Raw genomic sequence first — 22,527 nt, 5'->3', positions numbered from 1 at the left:
GACCCGCGCCAGGCGGACGCGCCTAACCGGTGACGACAGGGCGCGGCGCCGACGCCCACTCCAGCGCGCCCAGCCCGGGAGCCGGAAGTGAAACCGGAGGAAACGCCACGTCCCAGGCGTGGGTGGACGTAAGCGCGCCGACGTCAAACACCGTTTTTCCGGCGATGGGTGGTCCTGGGACCCAAAGGGGAGGCGGGGCGGAGGCGGGGCTTGGGGGCTGGCGGAGACGCTGCGGGGTAGGTGGGTTCAGACCGAGGGGACTACGGGTCGGCGTTGGGCTCAGGGGGCTCGAAACAAAGGACTGTCCGGTAGGGGACTCGGCGCGGCGCCCTCGGACGGCCAGCTGAGCCGGATTGAGGCGCGTGGACCCCCCCGGCGCCCTCGCCACGCCGTCTCAGTCGGCTGCTCCCCGGTTCCCCACGGGCATCGTCGCGGTGGGGGACCCGGCGCAGCGGCACCTGCTGCTGAGGGACCCCGCGGCCCGTCGAGGTGCTCATGATGGGGCTGATCTTCGCTAAACTGTGGAGCCTCTTCTGTAACCAAGGTGAGAGGATGGAGCTGCGCGGCGGCCCGAGTCCGAGGAGGGTCTGGGACCGCCAGCGGCGGGGCTCGGGGGGGACGCGGAGGTTCTGAAACGCGGAGAAGTGACTCCAGGGCGCGGGTGGAAACTCGGGATTGACGCTGGGAGATGGGGCGGGAGAGACCCGAGGTGGCAGAGAACGGGGAGTCGGAAAAGGGGGTATTTAGAGTCCCAGGATTCAAAAACCAAGAATTTTTGGATTTTAGTGAAGCAAAACAGAACGCACCTGGTGATGCTAGAGGGGTTTGGAGGGCCCTTCCCGATTCTGTGTCTCGCCCCGGGATAGTGTCCGCCCCTGAAACCTATTAACTCTTTTTTTTTTGGGGGGGGGGGGCTGGTATTGCTTTGTTTTCCTCCCCGCTCGTTCTTTTTCTCTGCTCTCCAGGACTCAGGAAGGAGTTGCCCTGCTGAGATACGTGGGTTTCCTTTATTCCTTTCTTAGATGTTAGAAACTTCTTCTAAATGCCTTTGGACTATGTGGGATACTGCGTGTCCCTAATTAGTCCAGAACTGGTGGTGAGACACCTAGAAGTTGCAAAGCCAAAGAGCCAAGAAGTTGTAAAACCTGTTCTGAGTCAGTGAGAATGGGATGTGATGTCTTCTAAAGAGAGGGGATAGGGAACAGGGAACGGATAAGTCGTCGAGTTTTAGGCACTGTCTTAATGTTTTCTTGTGATGGAAGCCAGTTTTTAAATTCGACTAGTTTTATTTTGCATTTAATATCCGGACATAATGTAAATCAGTGTTTCGTGATGCTACCCATTTGCTGCTGCTAATATGCTATCTTTTTTCTGGATTTAAGACGTGAAGGGAATGAAATGGATCGAGTTCACTTCTGGAAATTGATAAGAGCATAAAAATAGTTTTTCTCAAGGTTATAAAGATAGATATGTGCAAACACGTAACTTATGTGTGTAAATATACGGTTATTGCAGACACATTTTTGATGTGATTTTAGAATGGCTAGAATTTAACTCCTTGTGACTATTATCCATAAATTGAGTACATTTTAAAGGTTTATTTATGCATACAAGAACTGGGGTACAGGCCAGAGGTGTGGGGGTGTGGGGTGAGAGGATTCACTGGAGACAGAGTGGGGAGCACAACAGGCAGATCTACTGAAATACACTGCTAAGGGGAGCAGCAGCGTTGACCTGGCCAGGGATGGAACTCATGCTGCAGATAGCTTTCCAGTGTTGAGACTTAACCTGTTGGACCACCAGAGAGGCCCAGAATACATTATTTTTTAAACGGTTTGTATTTTCTAATTTTTGTTACATGAATTCAGCACTGTGTAAAGCAACATTTTAAAGACATGTTAAAAAGTATAAAGATTAATAATCATCTATTTGTCTTTTTTCACAGTTTAAGAAATAAAATACTACTACAGTCATTGGTTCTCACTGTATAACCTGTCCCATGTCTCTATCTCCTCTCCCTATCTTTTTGGGAAGGGGGGTGGGTGATAGGGTGAGACTTCTTAATCATACTGGAAAAGAATGAAGGATGTAAAAGTAAAATTCAGGAGATGATGAAAGACACTTTAAACTGCTTTTATGTAGTCACATAATTTTTCAACCTCTTAAATCCCCATTATTATTCAGTATTTTTATTTTCCTTTAACTGTCATGTTGCAATTTTAGAGCTAGTGGTTATTCTGTCCTTTTATTCTCATTTATTCATGCAACTAACATTCTTAGGCCCTAAGCTAGTTCAGAGTTCTGCATTTGAGAGACAAAGATTAAAAAAAAAAAAAACATAGTTAGTTGCTGTCCAGCTTCTTAAGATCAATAAATGAGGCAGGCAATGGAAAAAATGCAGTGTGGTAAATTATTTAACAGATATCTATAAAAATACAGTGGTGACTGCAAGAAGGAAATGACTAATTTTTCTCAGGTGGTTTCTAGAAGATTTTACAGAAAAAGGTGTACTTTGACTTTAAAGATAAATAGGAGTTTTCAAGACAAATTGGGTCAACTGACTAGAAGGGGCCTGCTAGTCTAGGCAGAAGGACTTATATGCAAATAGGAGAATAATCAGTTTGGTAAACTGAAAATAGCTCACTTTGCCTTTAGGGCAGTTAGAGGAGATGAAGTTGGAGAAGTAGATAAGGGAAGCAGGTCATAGACAGACTTGTAAGTTGATTAAGACATTAACCACAGGAACCATTGAAGAATTTGGTCATTGTATGTTATTTTTAAATCAGAGGAATAATGTGAACTGATTAGCTCTTAGTCTTGCGTTTTTGCTTTCTGAATCAAAATTAACTGCCAGCCTCTGCGTTCTCCTTTTTTACCAAGGTAATGCATCTAATCCAGAAATACTCTAATTAGTCCATCCTGGTTACATATTAGAATAATATGGCCAAAAGCCCACCTTCAGAACAGTTAAATAAGAATTGGGTGAGGTCGCCTGGGCATCAGTGCCAAGATGATTCATATGTGCAGAGAGTTGAGAACTGTTTATCTTACTACAAGCACTCCTTTCCCTTATCTTTCTTTCAGTATTTACCTCACACCCATTTCCCCTCCCCTTTCTGGCATTTTAGAGTACCACACATTTCATCAATTTGATACCTTTCTAGGAAAAATATATTAAAGCACATATTGTCTAAAGCTATTTCAAAATATATAATCTCTGCAATTTATAATCTCTTCTATAGTTTCAAGATAAAAGACTTACTATTTAGATACTCTTAATCAGTGAAGGACATAATTTTAAAATTTGGTTATGTTTGCAAACATTTTATGTTGTTGTGTTATGACATAACATTTCAGGTGTGCACCATTGAGATTCAAGTTATGTTTATGCTGCATTAAGTTTCCCACCAAAATCCAATGCTTTCCTTTGCCATACTGTTTTCTCCTTTTTCTTGAATTACCCACCTTCTTTCTTCTGCCCTTCCTGTAACTATTAATTGGTCTTGTAGTACAAAAGTTTGTTTTTGTTTTATTTTATTAATGTTTGTTTTCACTGTACACCACATATGCATGAAATCATAAGGTGTTTGACTTTCTGTTTGAATCATTTCACTAAGCATAATTCACTCTAGATCCACACATTGCAAATAGGATTTCATCTTCTTTTAATTTACTATTATATACACACATCTTTATCCATCTATATAAGTTGGTAGACATTTTAATTATATCCAGTTCTTGGCTATTGTAAATAGTACTGCAGTAAAAATAGGGTTACATGTACCCTCATGTTTATTTCAGCACTATTTTGGGGGTTAATACCCATAAGTGGAATAACTACATAGTATGGCATTTCTAGTTATAATTTTTTTTAGGAGTCTTTATATTGCTTTCAATAATGGCTATACCATTTTACAATCCTACAAATGTATTTAAGGGTTCTCTTCTCCAACACTTGTTATCTTTTGGAAAATAGCAGTTCTAACAGATGTGAGGTAATATCTCATTGTGGTTTTGATTTGCATTTGATATGATTAGTGGTGTTGAACATCTTTTCATGAGCCTGTTGGCCATCTGTTTCCTTATTTGGGGAAAAGTATCTATTCAAGCAGGTTATTTTTTTATTTGTTGAGTTTTATGAGTTCTTTGTATGTTTTGAATATTAGCTTCTTGTTGGAGGTTTGTTGTATAAATATCTTCTCCCATTCAGTAGGCTGTCTTCTCACTTTGATGCAGATTTCTTTCACTGTAGAAGCTTTTTTTAGATTGGTATCTTCCCGATTATTTAATTTTGCTTTTGTTCCCCTTGCTGTTGAAGCCAACCCATCTCTAAAGCTCATGTCAAGCAGTGTATTGCCTGTCTTTTCTTCTGTATATTTTATGATTTCAGGTCTTAAATCCAAGTTTTTAATCATAAGTGTGTATATATGTTTCTAAGAACATAACTAACATATATATGTTTTTGTATATATCTAACATGTATGTTTATATGTGTGTGTTTATATAGATATGTGTGTGTGTGTGTGTGTGTGTGTGTGTTTCTAAGAACTTACCTCTTTCTTCTAAGTTGTCTAGTTTGGTGACCTGTGGTTGTTACTGTTACTCTCTTATGATCTTCCTATTCTTTACTTTCTTACTTTGCTTATGTGTTTTCTGTCTTTGTGAGTTTGGCCTTGAGTAGGTTTCTTATTGGGGATTTTGCTGGGTAGAAATTGTTAATTTGGGTGGAAGTCTAGTTTTTCAGAGGCATAATTTCCTAAACATACCCTTCCAGCAGTGTTGCTTTCAGTGTGATATGTCAAGATGCTAGTGATCTAGATACAACATATTTGTGCCACTTCATGCAATTTTTTTAAAAGATTTATTTATTTAAGCATACAAGAACTGGATTACAGTCCAGAGGTGTGTGGCATGAGAGGATTCACCAGAGACAGAATGGGGAACAGAATAGGAAGATCTACTGAAATAACTGCGTAAGGGGAGCAGTGAGCAAGTCAGGAGAAGTCTGTTGCGCCATATGGGTAGCTTTCTGGCCGGGATCAAATTTGTGCAGCAGTTGCTGCAGATAGATTCATAGGTTGCACCACCAGGGAGGCCCATCTCATGTAATTTTCCTTAAAGACCTAGCTTGATTCTTCAATGTCTTCTCTTGGAATTGTATGTGATTTTATCACCAGTTTTCATTTGAATCCATTGGGGGAATAGGATGAGTCTGCTTTGTTTCTTTGCCAGGAATTGCTTAATCCTGAAAGTCTTGCAAGAAAACACAGTGAGATATAGTCACATGCACACAACCCAGAGGTGCAGAAAAGGAGGCTTGAGTTGCTTTCTATTCATAGTAAATTTTGAAATCTGGGAATGTCATTTCTCCAACTTTTTTTGTTAGTCTTTTTTTAATTTTCTCTATTTTTTTTTTTTTTTTGCTTGTTTTCTATTTTGCTAGTTCTTGCTGTTCATTTCCTTCCTTCCCTTTACTTTTCTCCCCACTTCATTCTTAAGGGTGAAGTGTCATTGTTTTTATATCTTTTTTCCCTTTCATGTGTAAACATTTTAAAGCACCAAATGTCCCTCTTAAGTACTACTTAGGATTCATTCCACAAATTTTTATGTTGTATTTTCTGTTTTACAAATTTTTATGTGGTTTTTTTTTTTTTTTTTTTTGATGTTTGGATTATTTACAAGTGTTTAGCTTCCAGATATTTTCTTAGGTAGTTTATTTTTGGCCTAGATAGCTTCTTATTCCTTTGTGGTCAGAAACATTATTTCAAATTTGTTTTTAAAAATTCATAGACCCTGTTCTGGTGCATGTAGCATGTGCATTTGAATTTTTATTCTGCAGTTGTGTGCAATTTTCTGTAAATGTTTATTAGTTTAAGGTTTGTTAAATCCTGCTCAAAACGTCTGTATTTTAATCTGTATCAGTCTCTTCTCCAGAGCATATAGTGGGATTTTTTTTTTTTTTTATGTAATGTGAAGTTCTCTCCCTTTTAATTGAAATTTTTAGTCCAGTTTTATTTAGAACATTTCATTTTATTGGTCTATTTGGACTTATGATCTAGTTAGGCATGCTCTTTTACTATTTGTGCTGTTTGTCCAGCTGTATTTGTGTTCTGTTATTTTTCTGTTCTTCCTTTCTGTTAACTGATTTTTTAAAGGATTGCAGTTTTTCTATTGACTTTCAGCAATTCCTTTTTGCATTTTTGTAGTTCTTCTAGAGATTATAACATACATCCTTTTTGCTTCTACTTTAGAGTTAATGCACTTGTCAAGTATAAGAACTTTGAAACTGTATAGTTAACACTGTTTTCTCCCTTAATCTTTTATAACCAAGATTTATTTATTTATGCATACAAGAACTGGGGTCGAGGCCAGAGGTGTGGAGGGTGAGAGGATTCACCAGAGATGTAGTGGGGAGCAGAACAGGCAGATGTGCTGAAATACACTGCTGAGGGGAGCAGTGGGTAAGATAGGAGAGGTCTGCTACACTGTGAGGGTTATCTCCCTAGCCAGGGATCGAACTCATGTAGTGGCTGGCCATAGCTAGACAGCACTGTATCTTTAACCCCTGAGCCATTGACAGTGTCTTTAACCCTGCACCACTGGGGAGGCCCAACCACATTACTATTTTTGATGTTTCTAATTTCCAGCATATATATATTCCCTTTAAGCCAAACCAAAAAAAAAAAGACTAGCATTTTTGTACTGTGACTCTTGGTGGTGATTTCTCAACTTTATTTTATCTGGTAATGTCATTAGTTTACTTACCTTCCTAAATTGCATTGCATTTCTGCTGAATATAGTAGGTTGTATTGTAGGTTGATTTCTTATTTCTTTATTGTCTTAAAGTTGTCCTTCCATTGTTCTGACCTTCATTCTTCCCCCCAAGTTTGTCAGGGGATATACTTCTTTTCATAGCCTATTTATTACTTTTCTCTTATTGCCATCCAGATTTTTCCCTTTATGTTTATTTTCAGCAGATTGACCTTAATATGCCAAGCTTTACTTTTCCTTGTGTTTATCATACCTGGGAGGCTCACTCATGGTCAGAGAACCAAAGCTGATGCTGGGCAAAATGAGGAACCCCAAACTGTTAAGGAGTAAACTCATGTTGTCTGTTCTAGGAGTTTTGACACATGCATGAGTAAACAAGTATACTAGGAGATTTTTTTAATTGGTGAGTAGAGAGTGAGAGAAAAGGTAGGGGAAAGAGAATTTCAATATAGTTTCCTGATCAAACTCTGAAGTCAGAGTTTAGCCAAACTCTGAAATTACCCATCCCTCTTGGGTACCAGTTCTGTCAAACAAGCAAGGCCCATGAACAGAGCTGCCAGGAGAATAAATTCAAGTTGCTTTCTGGCAGGAAGACAAGGTAGGGCCCACAGGACTGGGAGAGAAGGAGAAGGCCAAAGTTCAAAATGTACCATTAAAGTTTAATCTACCAGAGGACCAAGATGACAGCTACCACAGTCTCTGAAGAGAGGCATGTTGTCACACTTGCCAAAACACTAAAGCCTCCCCAGTGACAGTGAAAGAGTGAGCACACACATGTTCGGTGTTACAAATCCAGTTTGGCCCTTCATTATTGTGCCTAGTTCCCAGCAGCCTCTCCATGAAGGAGGTCTGGTTCATGGCATGCTGGGAGTTGTGGTGTTCAGTGTCTGCAAGGGGGGTGGTGTGGAAATAGAGTTGGGAGTCCAGAAACCTCCAACTTGGCTATGAGCATCGTGCGTCATCAAGTTGCTTACCAGGCAATTTGTTTAAAAACAAGCTATAAGTAGGTTATAAGTCATAACAAGATAATAATAATATCTTACTGGAAACAAAAACAAAAACAAAATCCTTCTAGTAAACAAGGAGATTAAATACAGATAAAGCAGGATGATCAAAGAGTCTAAACTCTAAAAACAGCTATAACTAAGTTATAAAGTTAGTTTAATATGAGGAGCCAGTATTTTAAAAAATAATGAACATTCTAAAATAGAAGCTATCGAAAGCTAACAGACTTACTGTCTTGTGAAACGTCTATGTCAGTTATGTGTGTCCTAGTTGCTGAGGTAAAATATATTTCTTGACTATGATCATAATCCAACAAGTTGAAAAGTTGAAAACTGGATTACATTGGGCAGATGAACATTTGCCTTTCGGTTCCTAACTTTTACCTGAGCGGTATTTGAATCCTCTAGAGAACTAGCTACGTTAGATCAGCTTCAGTATTTCTTTGTTGATGTCTTACCATTACTTTTATACTTCAGACTTTAGTGTACTCAGAGATTTTTTAATCAGTGAATAGAGTGTGAGAGAGAAGGTTGGGAAAGGAAGGATTTCAATATCGTTTCCTGATCAAACTCTGAAGTCAGAGTTGAGGGAGAATTATAGACACCTTATTCTGTGATTATAGAGTTTAGACTCTGATCATTTTGCTTTATCTGTGTTTAATCTCCTTGTTTACTAGAAGGATGTTTTTGTTTTCAGTTTCTAATAAGCTCTCATTTATCATTATTAAGACTGTAAACTCAATCTTGTCAGAGCTTGGGAGGCATCCTGTTAGTGGGCCATTAAACAAACTTTAGACAAGTAAAAGTAATAGAAGTGTGTTTCCTTGTGTTAATTAAATTGAGAAAAGAAATTTGATTTTTTTTTTCCACTTATTTTTATGACGTTCCTCTTACTATTTTTCTTGTTAGTCATATTTTACATATTTGCCTATAAGCAAGTACTCTTATTTTCTTTTGAAAATTGATTTCAGCATATGCAACTGTCCTTAACATGGACAATTTATGCTTTGTGACAACATACTTATTTTAATAATGCTACTGGAAAACAAGAGGGTAATTTTTTTAAATAAATTCCATTCTAAATAGTGAATTTAGTGTTATCCATTTTATAATTTGTCCTTTTTAAGCATAGCTGAGGGAAAAAAAAGAGGTTAGCTAAAAACTGTGTTTCAGTATATAACTAAATTTTATTTTCATGGAGAGTTGCTTGAGGAGTTAGAAATTGAGAATATATAGCTCCAGGGCCTTCCCTGGTGGCACAGCGGTTGAGCGCTGGGCTGTGAAGCTGCCTGCAACCTCAGCAGCACTGGTTCGATGATCCCAGCTGCTGGAGAGGGAGGGTCCGGCAAGGAATGACAGACCTCCCCTGCCGCGCCCGCTGCTCCTCTCAGCAGTCAATTTTGTCAGTCTGCCTGTTCTGTTCCCCGCTGTGGCTCTAGTGAATTCTCTTACCCTCCTGCGCTTCCAACTGTACCCAGTGCTTGTATAAATAAATGAATGAATGAATGAATGAATGAATGAATGAATCCCCAAAAAAATTTTTAAAAAGAATATATAGCTCCACATATGCATGTTGAAAATCAGTTGAAATTGTAAAAGTATGTAATTGTAAAATTTTCTCCTTACATTTTAATCTACTGAAATGGAAATCTCTATTCTCTGCTCTGTAAATAAAAACAGTGCTAAATGTATAATGCACATTTGATGTGGCAGCAATTAAAAAGTTGACATTTAGGATAAATCCTTTCTAACTTTAAGACTGACCTGACCCATATTTTGAAAGTTTTTTTAACCTGTTAGGTAAACAATAAAAATTATTGCCAGGTAATATAAGAAGTACAAATTTATAAGTATCTTATCGTATCTGCGGTGAACAAAAAAAAATTCTAAGGAAATTAATTTTCAAGGCTACTTTCATAAGAAATCACTTTGACAGTTAATATAGTTTAGATAAATAAGATCTGGATATGGCCTATTGAGTATGTCCAACCAAAAAGACAATACAGAACAGATGCCCTAAGTCATGCTTCTTAAGGATGAAGTTCTCTATTTTAACATCAAGCAATATCTAATACTACTGCATGTAGTTATGCTTTTGGTTTGTATTAATCTGAAAATCTGGATACCACTTGTTGCTATTTAAAGCAACACATTCATTCCAGTTTCCGCTTACAATAACAAGACATACTGTCCATGTTTTTCTCATTGTTCCTTGAATAGGTAAAAACATCACTAGCTGGCATTTGGTCATTGACATACTACAGTAGTAACCAAGTACAAAAGAAGCATTTGAAGGAAGAATTAATTATGCAACAGTGTACAAACAGCTTTTATTATGTACTTTTTTTTAATAAATGCCCTTTGCACTTGATTTCACTGTTGTATAAGTAAGAGAGATTTTTCAAAGAAAGGATTTAAAATAAACCCCTGGTTATTTGATGCATTTAAGTGGCACTTAGCTGTTCAGCAATTAAAATTGTTGATAATTTTAACATCAGGAGATAGGCCTTAGCTTGCTTAAAAAATAGATGTATGTACTTTTATCATAAGAGGGATTTGAAAATGTGTGTTTTTGTATTAATTGCTAGAGTTCCCTATCAATACCTGTTCAAACAAATAATAGTTTATCTGTAAATTTTTCAAACAGGGATCTGAAAAAGACTTTAAGTTAATCAGCCATTTGAAACATTTTGTAACTTTAGTGAAATTCATACTCTGTCCACCTTCAGGGTTTGTCACCCCTGACTTAGTTCAGACTTTATTCAAACTCACCAACCTTTCATAATGATACATTATTTATTAGTATTCTTATAGACCTTCACTAATGTGATCATCATAATAATATGATTATCATAATAATACAAAGCATGAAGATGACTGAAAATACCCTTATTGTTCACTTGAGCTGCCTCAACAGTGAACCATCTGATACCATCCCTCTGTTCCCTTTTTCGACACAATTATCTATACCAAATTGTAATTTAACTTTAGGCTAGTGACTGCCTGCTGTAAGGGAAAAATACAGGGCAACATTTCAAGATTGGCTCCATTAGAAATTAGGAAATATGATCTGAAAGTCAAAAAAGGACAATTGTGAGTTACGGTAGGAAAACATGTTTTGTTTTTTACAAAGCAGCTTCTGCCATAGTGAAAATAGCCCTTCCAGAAGACTATGTCATTTGTCCTGCAATGTTAACAACAGCACCTACAGCATTCAAGTCAGAAGATAAAAAGAGAGTATGTCATCTAGAATTTTATCTGTGAATTATGGCCATGTTTTGACTGATGCAATGTTAACACTTTAGGGTTATGACCTGATATTTGATTCTGTGTAACCAGAACTTTGACAGTTCATCAGAGGTTGCAGTGTTCTGATACAAAATGTATTTAAATCATTGACAACAAATCACTTTATCATGTTGTGCCTAAGGCAACTTCCTTGCATAACCTACATAACCTGTTTTTTTTTTTTAATATTTATTTATGCATACAAGAATGGGGGTACAGGCCAGAGGTGCAGGGGGTGAGAGGATTCACCAGAGACAGAGTGGGGAACAGAACAGGCAGATTGACTGAAATTCACTGCTGAGGGGAGCAGCGGGTGAGTCAGGAGTGAGGGGAGTCAGCGGGTGAGAGGTCTGCTGAGCCATGTGGGTTGCTCCCTGGCCGGGGATCGAACTCATGCTGCAGAGGCTGTGGTTGGCTTCATAGGTTGCGTCTTAACCCCTTGGGCCACCAGGGAGGCAGAACTTCCTCACATAACCTGTTGACATTCACTTGTAGAAACTTAAGCATTCCACCCTGAAGAGAATCTTTAATATATTTTATGTAGGTTAAAATCTACAAAATATGGTTATCTGGAGTGTTTCTCTTCCATGTTCATAGGAGGTTTCAGAACCCTTAACAGACTGATTAGATGGTCCTTAAGAACTAACTACTTATGAAACAAGTGACTATTTCATGCATGGCACCAGAAAGAGGGTACTGGAGAGGTTATTCTTGTGTAAAGACCAGTACTTGTTCAAAAAGGTTGTAAAATCCAGATTGTAGGGCCTCCCTGGTGGCGCAGTGGGTTGAGCACAGCTCTGTGAAGCTGTCCGCTGCAGTGTGGGTTCAATTCCCAGCAGGCCAGGGAGATACCCACATGGTGCAGCAGACCTCTCCTGTCTTGCCTGCTGCTCCCCTCAGCAGTGTTTTTGGTCCTTCTGCCTGTTCTGCTCCCAACTCTGTCTCTGGTGAATCCTCTCACCCTCCTGTGTCTCTGGCCTGTACCCCAAGTCTTGTACAAATAAATAAATCTTTAAAAAAAATCCAGATTGTAAAAGGACTAAGGACTAAAAATAATTGTTTTTCTGTAAATTAATGAAAGTACAAAAAACTGAGGGTCTGTGTGTTATAAGTGATAAGGAGAGCTCTTCACTTCTATGTTTGAAATTGAATTTTTAAGTGAAAGGGAAAAAAAAAATCTTGGTACATGTAGGTGGGATATATCCAAGTATTAAAACAACTTGATAGAAAGCTAATTTGATTAGTAGAAATGGCAAGTGTAAAACACTTTTTTTTTTAAATTTAAATATTTGATCATAATGTCTTGTCAAATGGGTGTTTGGATTTGCCCACCCAATCTCTGTATAAGACCAAGTTCTCTTCTGTTTCCCTCTTACCCATGTCACATTATAAAATAATGTGAAATAGGTAGAGAATATAAAAGATTGCCCCACTTAAAGCAGGAAGCCCTGATAACATAAAGCTCTCTTTTGTTCTATATTTTAACAATCTAATAATAAATATCCAGTGAAATCTTATTAGGTAACTAATAATCCACATGTTGAGAGCATGCACTTTTAATATGCAGCAGTGTTAAATGTATATGGTTTGCTTTCTTTTTGTAGAACACAAAGTAATTATAGTGGGACTGGATAATGCTGGGAAAACCACAATTCTTTATCAATTGTAAGTAATTTAAACAATTTTCTTTTTTTTGTTATTGGAACCAATTTTGTATAATTAATGAGATGCCATTATAATGTAATGGAAAAATGTAAAGCATGCGGTTTTATTGATATATTTTACCATACATAAAATTTATTTAAAAAGTGAATAAAATAAACTGCTGTATGTTTGCTAAAGTCTTCAAAACTTTTTTCTGGCCTTGAAGGAAAGAATGTTAAATTAAAATAAAGCAAGCATGTAGTGTGTAGTGTTGGAGTGAGATGAGAAGTACATTTCACTCAGTTCACTCACTCTGAGGTTCATGTGAATAGATTGTTATCTCTACGAAACTATCTCTACTCTTCTAATAGCTCTGGAATTGTTTAACATAGCAAGACTTGTCAAGTCAAAAGAAATAAAGCTTACCCGTGAAAATACTGCCTTAGCAGCTTGCAACAGCGAGAAGTTTAAGACTATCAGAGAAATACATTAATCCTTTAAGGAAATCTTGCAGCCCATTAAATGACTTTTCAAAGAACCTCCCATTATCCTTTCACTGCCAAGGAAATAGTTCTTGTTAGGCAGTGAAAATGGATCTATGTCCCAAGTGTTTTAACAAGTGATTATAAAATAGAGTGCACCATTGTGTGGCTCCTAAGTCTTCCCACCTCGTCTTAAATATATCAACTGACAGTTCTCCAGAAATATTTTACTTAAGCAATGCTTAATTTATTCTTCAACTCCTTTGCTAAAAACATACTAACTTATGGCTTGTTATTTTAGAGTTGAGTAAGTAATTATTTTTATTTAAAACCTTCAGTCATTGGCCACTAGGTATTTTAATGTGACTTTGCCTTTAACATCAAATATAAACATTTCAAAAACTCATCATCATTGTTGAAATAATTAGAGCATAACTTCAATATAAAACCCGAGAGTTTAATATAACGTAACCATAATTATGATTATGCATGTGGTATAAGCATCTGTTCTAAATATATTTATATTTAATTATACTTTTTAATTATACTTTTAATTAAAATATCCATTTGCCCTTAGCTTTCGCTTTTTAAGACTGTAGCTTAGGTTAATAGGCCTGAACTAATTTTTATGACTGACCCAAGTTTCAATTCTCTTACATAGACACTATTCAAATTATAGGTAGCCCACTATTCAATTGCTGCTATTTTGCAAGTACTGATGTCACAGACACCTAGGAACTTGCTCTTTCAGGATGGGCTATGGGTTCTGCTCTGTCAATGGGGTGTGGCTCTTTGGGACACAACAATGTAAACTTGCACAACACCATTCTCTTCTTTCAAGATAACCATTTTATTCCATTAAATGAAAAAGGAGTCTTCTTTTAGAAATTGTTCTTTGTCTAGATATTTTTTTGTACCGTTGTTCTCAAAGGTCTATTTTTGATGCTAATGATTACCAATATTGGTGCAAACAAAGAAGGTTGATGTATTTAAAAATACAGAGAGAGAACTTGCTTCAGGTTCTCAAGATTTATGAGTGTTACCGTGTCTGTATTTCACAGCTTAATGAATGAAGTGGTTCATACATCTCCAACCATTGGAAGCAATGTTGAAGAAATAGTTGTGAAGAACACTCATTTTCTCATGTGGGATATTGGTGGTCAAGAGTCACTGCGGTCATCCTGGAACACGTATTACTCAAACACAGAGGTATACTAAAATTATTTATGAATCTTAATAAAAGAACCAAAACACAAGCCCACAAATCGGCTATACATACGCATATAGACAGTTACCTTTTAATAAGTTCCTTTTTGTAAGAATTTAAAGATTCCAAATAAAAAAGGCAAGAAGAAAGAAAAATGCTAGGGACTGTTATTAGTTGGTTGGTTGTTTTTGCATAGACCCTCTCCATTCGCCCTCACAGTAATATTTTAATATCTTCATTGTGGGAGAAATCAGAACCCTAGCATAAATTATATAGCTTTCCCCAAGGTTTCACAACTTTAGGAGGCCCTACTTTGGGGAAGAGTAAAATATTTTAAGAAGTATTTAGTACAATAACATGAATTGAACATTCAAAGTTTTGGTGAGATTTTATTTTAATTTAAAAGCAAGTGGATTTGCAGGCCATCCTCCAAAGTTTTCTGTCACTCATTTCATTATTTTACTAGTTTAGAGCAAAAATGGTGAACATGTTTGGAATACCTTTTTCTCTATCTTACAGGCAGATTATTTTAAAACCACAGAGTGCAATTAACAGGTTCATCTTTGAGAGTACTAGTGCACATTGCATCCATAATTTTTCTTTAAAGAGGAACACCTAACCAATTATTTTTCTAAAGTAAAACCTCATAAAAACTGGTTATTTTGCTGTTGTTTTTGAGGATGGGTAATGGAACAGGTGGGGGTATTATGCAAGGAATTTTTTGTGTGTAAGTTGCCCTTTTAAACAAATAGCTGGGCAGAGCCCTTCTAAACTAAGTGACAGACTAGGTGACAAGTGGGGTGAAACAGTGACACTGTCCTTGGAGAGATAAACTGAATTTAGCCGATCGGATCTTCAGTGATCTGAAACAGACATTCCTCCAGCCAGTGAAGTCTTCTGATACCTGGAGAAAGGCCAAGGAGAACCATTCCAAAGAGAACCACAATGCTCAACAACACACACAAAAAAAATACAGACTTCTATTATAATAGCAAATGTATATATGTGTATGTTTTCTAGTGTAGTATATGACTGGTCAAACCAATATGGCATATCAGATATTCAGTATTTGAGGCAACACTTAGTTTTTTTTTTTTTTATTTCACGGGGAGGATAGTTCGGTAAGTAAATGTTAAGGTCATAGGTTAGTGTAATATTTCTACAGTAAAATAAATTTATGAAACTAAAATATATTAGTGAGGGAAGAATAGCATTTTAGGTGTTGGTACTTTTTTCAGAATTCACAATTAACTACAAATGTGAAAATAGTGGTTACCTGATGAATAGATGAGTTGGTCCTAGATGATCTATGTATGTTATAGCACTACAGAGGGATGGTTGCTGAAATTACTGAAACTCTAGAAGTCTTATCCTGGTTCCACATTAATGCTATTAGCATGAATGTGCTTTTTAATAAACTATTTCTGTAAGTATTTCAAAATTACTTGTAATTTTAAAAAATTACAAAGAACTTGTCTTATAGCATACCAGTGTAGCACATCGCATTTGCAATCTTCAATTCCTCAGAGGGATCTTATCTGTGATGTTGCCCTGATTGCTTATTTCACCCATGTCATCTTGTTCACCGTCGATGCTATGACAGGTGTCATCCAAAATCGGATATGTCTCCATTATAATACAATGAGTTATAGTTGTTAAATAATTCCTGACACCTTCCTCTCATTAACTGAGAGTTATTTTACCATATTTTGTTCATTCTAAATGCCATGTGTGCCGTTTCTTAACTTTTTCTTCTGCATCAGATATTGGGCTTTAGGGTCCCTTTCTCATTATATTTCTTATTTTTCTTATTATAGATGCTTTATATTTTTAACATGTGAGACTTTTTTTTTGCCCCTTCAACACTCTCCTTTATACCACTTTGATCCTTTGCCTCTCCTCCTCCTTAGTATCAGGAACCTTACTTTGTTTATTAGTGTCTGATCATTTTTATAAGTATTTCTTATTTTGGTGAATTGTCCACTATGTAAGCATCCAATATATATCTTTGTCATTTTGACTGTCTTTGCTACACAAAATTCCCTCAAAATCCTTCTGTTTTGCTGTCAGTGACAACATTTCATCTTTCCATGTGGTTGAGTAATATTTCATTGTGCAAATATACTACATCTTAATCTAATCCTCTACTGGTGGGTACTTGGGTTGTTCCCATGTCCTAGCTGTTGTCCTAGCTGTTCTACATAATGCAATGAACATTATAGAGATTCTGATTTTTTGAGTTGATAGTTTCATGATCGATCCCAAGAGTGGGATTATTGGGTCATAAAGCATTTCCATTTTTAGTTTTTTAAGGTAAATCCAGATTGCTTTCCAAAATGGCTATTCCTAATTGCACCAACATTGTAATTAGGGTCCCTCTTTCTCTGCATCCTCTGCAGCACTTCTTGGGGAGAACCACTTTTTTTTCAAAACAGCTTTCTGTTTCCTCTCTTTAATTTCACCTGCATCTTTTTTAGCATATTAACACCTAGGTTAAATGCATATTTTTGTGAGCTTTTATTGTTGATACTCTTATATAAAAATGGCTTTCATTATTATTTTTTTTTAATGTACATTTATTTTTCTTTCATTCTAGCTTGTGTGTGTCTTTCTAATAGGCAAGAGACTGTTTTAAACATAAAATATTCATTACTTAAATGAGTGATTATAAAGTACTTTTAAGTTTTAGTTAAAGTGTTATTTAAATTACTGTGACTTTCCTTAAAAATAACCTGCATTTTAAAATAAATCTTAGTTACAAAGTATTATGCATTCAAACATCACTGTTTTTGAAAATAAACTTGGGCATGGTTTTTATTTGTTGAAGTTAGGAATTTTCTTAGTATTAACATTTGGATTTAATAGCTTGATTTGATTCAGTATGATATAAATGTTTTATGATGAGAAAGCAATAGACCAATTTATAGTAATGATTCCATGTAAGGAAAGTACGTCTGTCATTTTGAGAGTAGCTTTACAGAAAATTTCAGCACCCCATTCAATTTTCTTTCTTTTTAATTGTCTTCTAGTTCATCATTCTTGTTGTTGATAGCATTGACAGGGAACGACTAGCTATTACGAAAGAAGAATTATACAGAATGTTGGCTCATGAGGTAAATTTTGAAAGCAAACATAAACAATAGTTATTTATGTACTGTTTTTGATTTTTTACAAAGATTAATATGCCATGTTGGTTATTTCATGTTTAACAAAGTTGAATATATTAAGTTGATGGAAGTCTTGAAGTAAAAAAATTTCTATTTTTCAAACTTTAACCCAACACTAATTTGTAAACTATAGTTATTGAAAAGATTTTTCAGAGTTTAAAGTTATTCATGCCTTAGAAAGTCTGATAAATTAAGATAAGAAAGATAAAAATGCATTTTATCCCCAAGATTATAAAATAACTGAAAACTCTTTAATGAATAATTTGAGGTCACTAATTCTATATAGTTCACATAACAAAAAGTCAATGAAACACATTCATGCACCCAACATTCAAAATAAGATATTAATATCTTACGAGACCTTTCTAATCTGATTTCCTTCCCTTCTTTCTTCAAGAATCTTAAAGTAGTTCCACTGTCCAAAGGTAGTATTTATCATTTCTGTGTACACTTTTATATTTACCGTGCATTTTTTGTACCCATTAGTTGTACAGAGTATTATATTCCATGTTCATAAAATTTTATATGATGGCATCATATATGCTAGCCATGTTAGTATGTATATCTTGAGTTATTCCTTAACTATGAGTAGGTATACACCACAGTTGATTTATGCTCCTACCAATGAATGTTACGGTTATTTCTAATGCTCTGATAGTTTAAACACAGCTGCAGCAAACATTAATCAATGAGCTTAAGTTATACAAAGACTGATAAGAAATAATTATTGCCCAGCCCTCACTCGTCCTCAGTACTCTCCTTTACATTTTGGAGAAACGGTAGAATTTTGGCTACATAATTGTCTAATAGAATATTGTTTATATGGTTTTAAATGTGTACTTAAAATTCAGGTTTATTTTATTATTTTTAGCTTGATCTTTGGCCCAACAATAGAAAAACAACTAGCTTATGTTAGTTAATCTTTGTTAGAATAAATCATAAAATCATGGTTCTTTGAGATAATTTATACTTCAGTAAAAATTTTTAATTATTTATTTGTATTTAACTATCTTAAAGTAGAGGAATTTCATTATAACTGTCCAAAAGGGCATATTTTACTCTCCTGATTCATTAGTTTGAGTTATGATATTACACTTATTAGGAATATTTCATATTGATTGCAGGATTTACGGAAGGCTGCAGTCCTTATTTTTGCAAATAAACAGGATATGAAAGGGTGTATGACAGCAGCTGAAATCTCTAAATACCTCACCCTTAGTTCAATTAAGGATCATCCATGGCACATTCAGTCCTGCTGTGCTTTAACAGGAGAAGGGTAAGTGCTAATAAAGAAAGGTATGACTTTGTTTCTTAAAACTTTTTTAGGTAGACTTGTTTTCTTCCTTGATCGTATTCCTTTTTTCTTCTTAGTTAAAGATTGTTTTTATAATGTGCCTCAGACTTATAAAATTGAAATAATTTTAGTCATTACTGTTGTTAAATTGTAGTATAACAAAGTTACTAACCTATTTTTATAACTTTTAATATAAAGGGAATGTTTTACCCAAATAAGGCATAACAAACTTTTGCATTGTTTCACAATCCAAAATTTCAGTTGTTCATTCCTGGCATTTCTCATTTACTGATGGGGGGAACTGTAATATTGACTGAATTAAAAAAGAGAACACTTCCAAGAAATTTCACATTTTCTACAAGAGCTTAATTAAACCAAAGCTCCTGGTTTTCCACAATAGTATACTTTATTATCAGGAGTCCTCTTAGAATCATACTTGTACACAAAAAAACTTTGAGACAACGGCCAATTTACTGTATTCTTCCTTTCCTAAGAACTTGAGTTTGGTGTAATAGACCAGTGAGAACCCAGTATGTTGTACACATATCACCCAGTTTATTTCCAGGAATCTATCCTCAAATCTTAACGTTTATTAGTTTTTCTCATATTAGAAATAGCTTATAATAACTATAGGTAGATTTTTTTTTTTTACTTACACTTAGAAAGTCCACTTAGTATACTATTACCTGAATATTGTCACTTAAATGTATGAGTAATTATAGTAGAACTAGTTAAGACTTAAAAATAATAAGCGCCTTGTGGCGCAGAGGTTAAAGTTTCAGTACCATCAAGCTGTTGCAGCTACTGAGACACGAGTTCGATCCCCAGCCAGGAATCTAACCCACATGGCGTAGCAGACCTCTCCTGTCTTGCCCACTGCTCCTCTTAGCAGTGTATTTCAGTAAATCCACCTGTTCTGCTCCCCACTGTCTCTGGTGAATCCTCCCTCCCCTCTGCCCCCCTACCCCTTAACACTGGCCTATACCCCAGTTCTTATATACATAAATAAATAAAAATAAACCTTTTTAAAAAAATAAGGATGGTTTTGATTTGTAAGTGTAAAGTTTTTCATTTTATAAATATTTCTATTTTTGGACCTCCCTGATGGCACAGGGGTTAAGACGCAACACTATAAAGCTCTCCACAGTCACTGAAGCATGAGTTCAATCCCCAGTGAGGGAGCAACCTACATGGCGCAGCAGACCTTTCCTGCCTCGCCTGATGCTCCCCTCAGCAGTGTATTTCAGTCAATCCGCCTGTTCTGCTCCCCACTCTCTGGTGTATTCTCTCACCCCCACACCTCTGGCCTGTACCCCAGTTCTTGTATGCATAAATAAATAATTTTTTAAAATAAATAAATATTTCTATTTTGTATTTCAGGTTATGCCAAGGTCTAGAATGGATGACCTCCCGGATTGGTGTGAGATAACTTTTTAGCTCGAAAGAGACTGCTCTATTTATTCTGTGACATGAACATTTTTTCCTAGTACCTTTGGCTGCTAAGGCAGCAGCATGTTTAATTTATAACAACACAAACCTCTATGAGCAACACTTGAATCAAGTGCAGCTGAACTGGAACATAAAAGATGTTTTCTTAACTTTTTTTTTAATGCACTAATCTTCAGTTGGATGAACGTAATGTGTAACTATGTTTTCAGCAACAGAATTCTTCTGACTGCTTATTCTAATTTTTCAGTGACTGCCTTGTAAGAAATGTTTGTCATATGTTTAATGTTTTCTGAAGTATTGTAATAACTTTAAAGACCAATATATTTTATTTCTTGACCACCCCCTTTCCACACCAGATAATGAATGACTGGTTTGACAGAGTAATAGTGGAAAGCATCAGGTCTGTTGGTGAACTTAACCAGCGCAAAACATTTGCCCCCTTCTCTAAACCACTTATCTTTTGGACAGAACTTATCATAGGAAAAGAAAAAGAAATCAATCTAGAAGATATATATGTATATATATGGAAGATTAAACATCATGAGAACTGCCTTTAAATAAGTTAACTTCCCCCACATATTAAAAGTGATGGAATAATTTTGCATTACTATTAGCATGTAAATTAAGTAGCTGTTTATCTAAAGGAATTTAATTCACTTTTCTGCCTACAAATTGAGATTCATTTTGGCTAAAAATTAATTAAGGTAAAGTAGTTGAAAGTTCAGCTTTCATGGTGAATATTTTAGGTAAGTCTGATATTTTAAATTTGTCATGTTTTGTGGAGATACCAAGCATTATTAAAACATACCAGCACTAAATTTAAAAGTCACTGGTATATATTTTAATATCAATTGTTAACAACTATTTTCAGCAAAAAATTCAAATATTCCTTATATGAGGGACATCATATCTGCTTTGGGCAGTAGCTAAAGCAGATGTATAAACAGTTCATTTCATTTCTTAAAATTCGAACTTGTGTCTATAATAGCATTTCTACCACCAGTAGTATATTACTTAAACCATAATGACTTCCCTTAAGTCCTCTTGAGGTTTTAGTGTAATAAATAGTCCTGATACAATTGCCATGATTAGTTATGCCTCATGTTAAAAAATCTTTTCTTGAATTATAGGAAATTGCTGAATTTAATCTTAACTTTTAGAATACTTCTATGAGACTCAAAATTAATATAGTAACAATTTATAAATTTTAAAGAAAGTAAGAAAAAAGATCATATTCCATCAAAAGTTTTATTTATTGGATAGCATTAAAAAGTTTTCAAGGCAGTTGAAACAATAAATAGTGAATACCTTAAGAGGGAAGGAGGTGTTATAATTTTGATCCTTTTTACTTCAAGTGTGTGATGTTTATTATAATGAAAGGGATAAGATGCATACTTAGGTAATAGTACTTCATCCTTACAGTATTTTTTTCATTTGGGTCAAAAATAGGATTTAGTGTCCATGAGAGTATCAAAATACCTGTTCAAAATTGGTATTTTAATTAAGATATTTTATTATAAGTTGGTTTAAATTTTGCTTAGTTTTCAGGTATATTTGATTTATTTAGTCTAATTAATTTAGTTGAATTTGATAACATTTATCTGATTTCTGTTTAGTAGTAACACACCCTAGAACTGAAAAATGGCCAGAGAAAAACTTTCTGACCTTGAGAACTAGTTTATTAGTTTTGTTTTGAACCTTTTTCTTAGTGGTTCTATACCATGTAGAGGATACATTTTTTTTTTCTTTTTCATATACACCATAATCAAGGATATGAAAGAAAAGCAGATATGAATGAATATGAATGCTCTGTGGTGTGTATGTGGTGACTGGAATTAGGAAAAAAACATTTTACCTAAAGCACACCTTGCTGAAATTTCTGTCTTGGTTATATAGTTTAGCCAAAATACTGAAGATAGTTCTCTTAACCCTGTTCTGGGGGGGGGGAAAAAGCATGTTTAATAACTCCTATATACATTCTTATTATGAAATTTATCTTCCTATATCTAATAAGATTGGCTGGCTCAATTTTCTTCTATTGAATTATATAGTTATTTTTTATAGTACCACATCAGCATTATATTGAAAGTGTTTTTAATAGTTAATTGTATTTGTCAAACTATTAGTGTAGACTCAAGTTTGCTATTTAATTTTTAAAATAACTTTTATTTTATAAATCCTTTTTTAAAAAAATTTTAGTTTTGGATTAGAAATTATTTAT

At 35.4% G+C, this 22,527-nt stretch overlaps 1 protein-coding gene across 1 annotated transcript; it reads left to right on the top strand.

Moving 5' to 3' along the window:
• Positions 1 to 495: 495 nt before the first annotated feature.
• On the top strand, positions 496 to 20,286 carry ARL5B (ARF like GTPase 5B; the record flags this gene model as incomplete). The annotated part of the gene is made up of 6 exons (XM_084253026.1): positions 496 to 544; positions 12,668 to 12,728; positions 14,251 to 14,398; positions 17,426 to 17,509; positions 18,688 to 18,839; positions 20,238 to 20,286. 6 exons carry the CDS (start codon positions 496 to 498, stop codon positions 20,284 to 20,286), a joined length of 543 nt encoding a protein of 180 aa, XP_084109152.1.
• Positions 20,287 to 22,527: the final 2,241 nt, after the last annotated feature.

This window comes from Talpa europaea, assembly GCF_964194135.1.
Source record: "Talpa europaea genome assembly, chromosome: 14".
Taxonomy (NCBI): Eukaryota; Metazoa; Chordata; class Mammalia; order Eulipotyphla; family Talpidae; genus Talpa; species Talpa europaea.
Note: the sequence above shows the minus strand (reverse complement) of the source record. Positions and strands in the feature narration are given on the sequence as shown.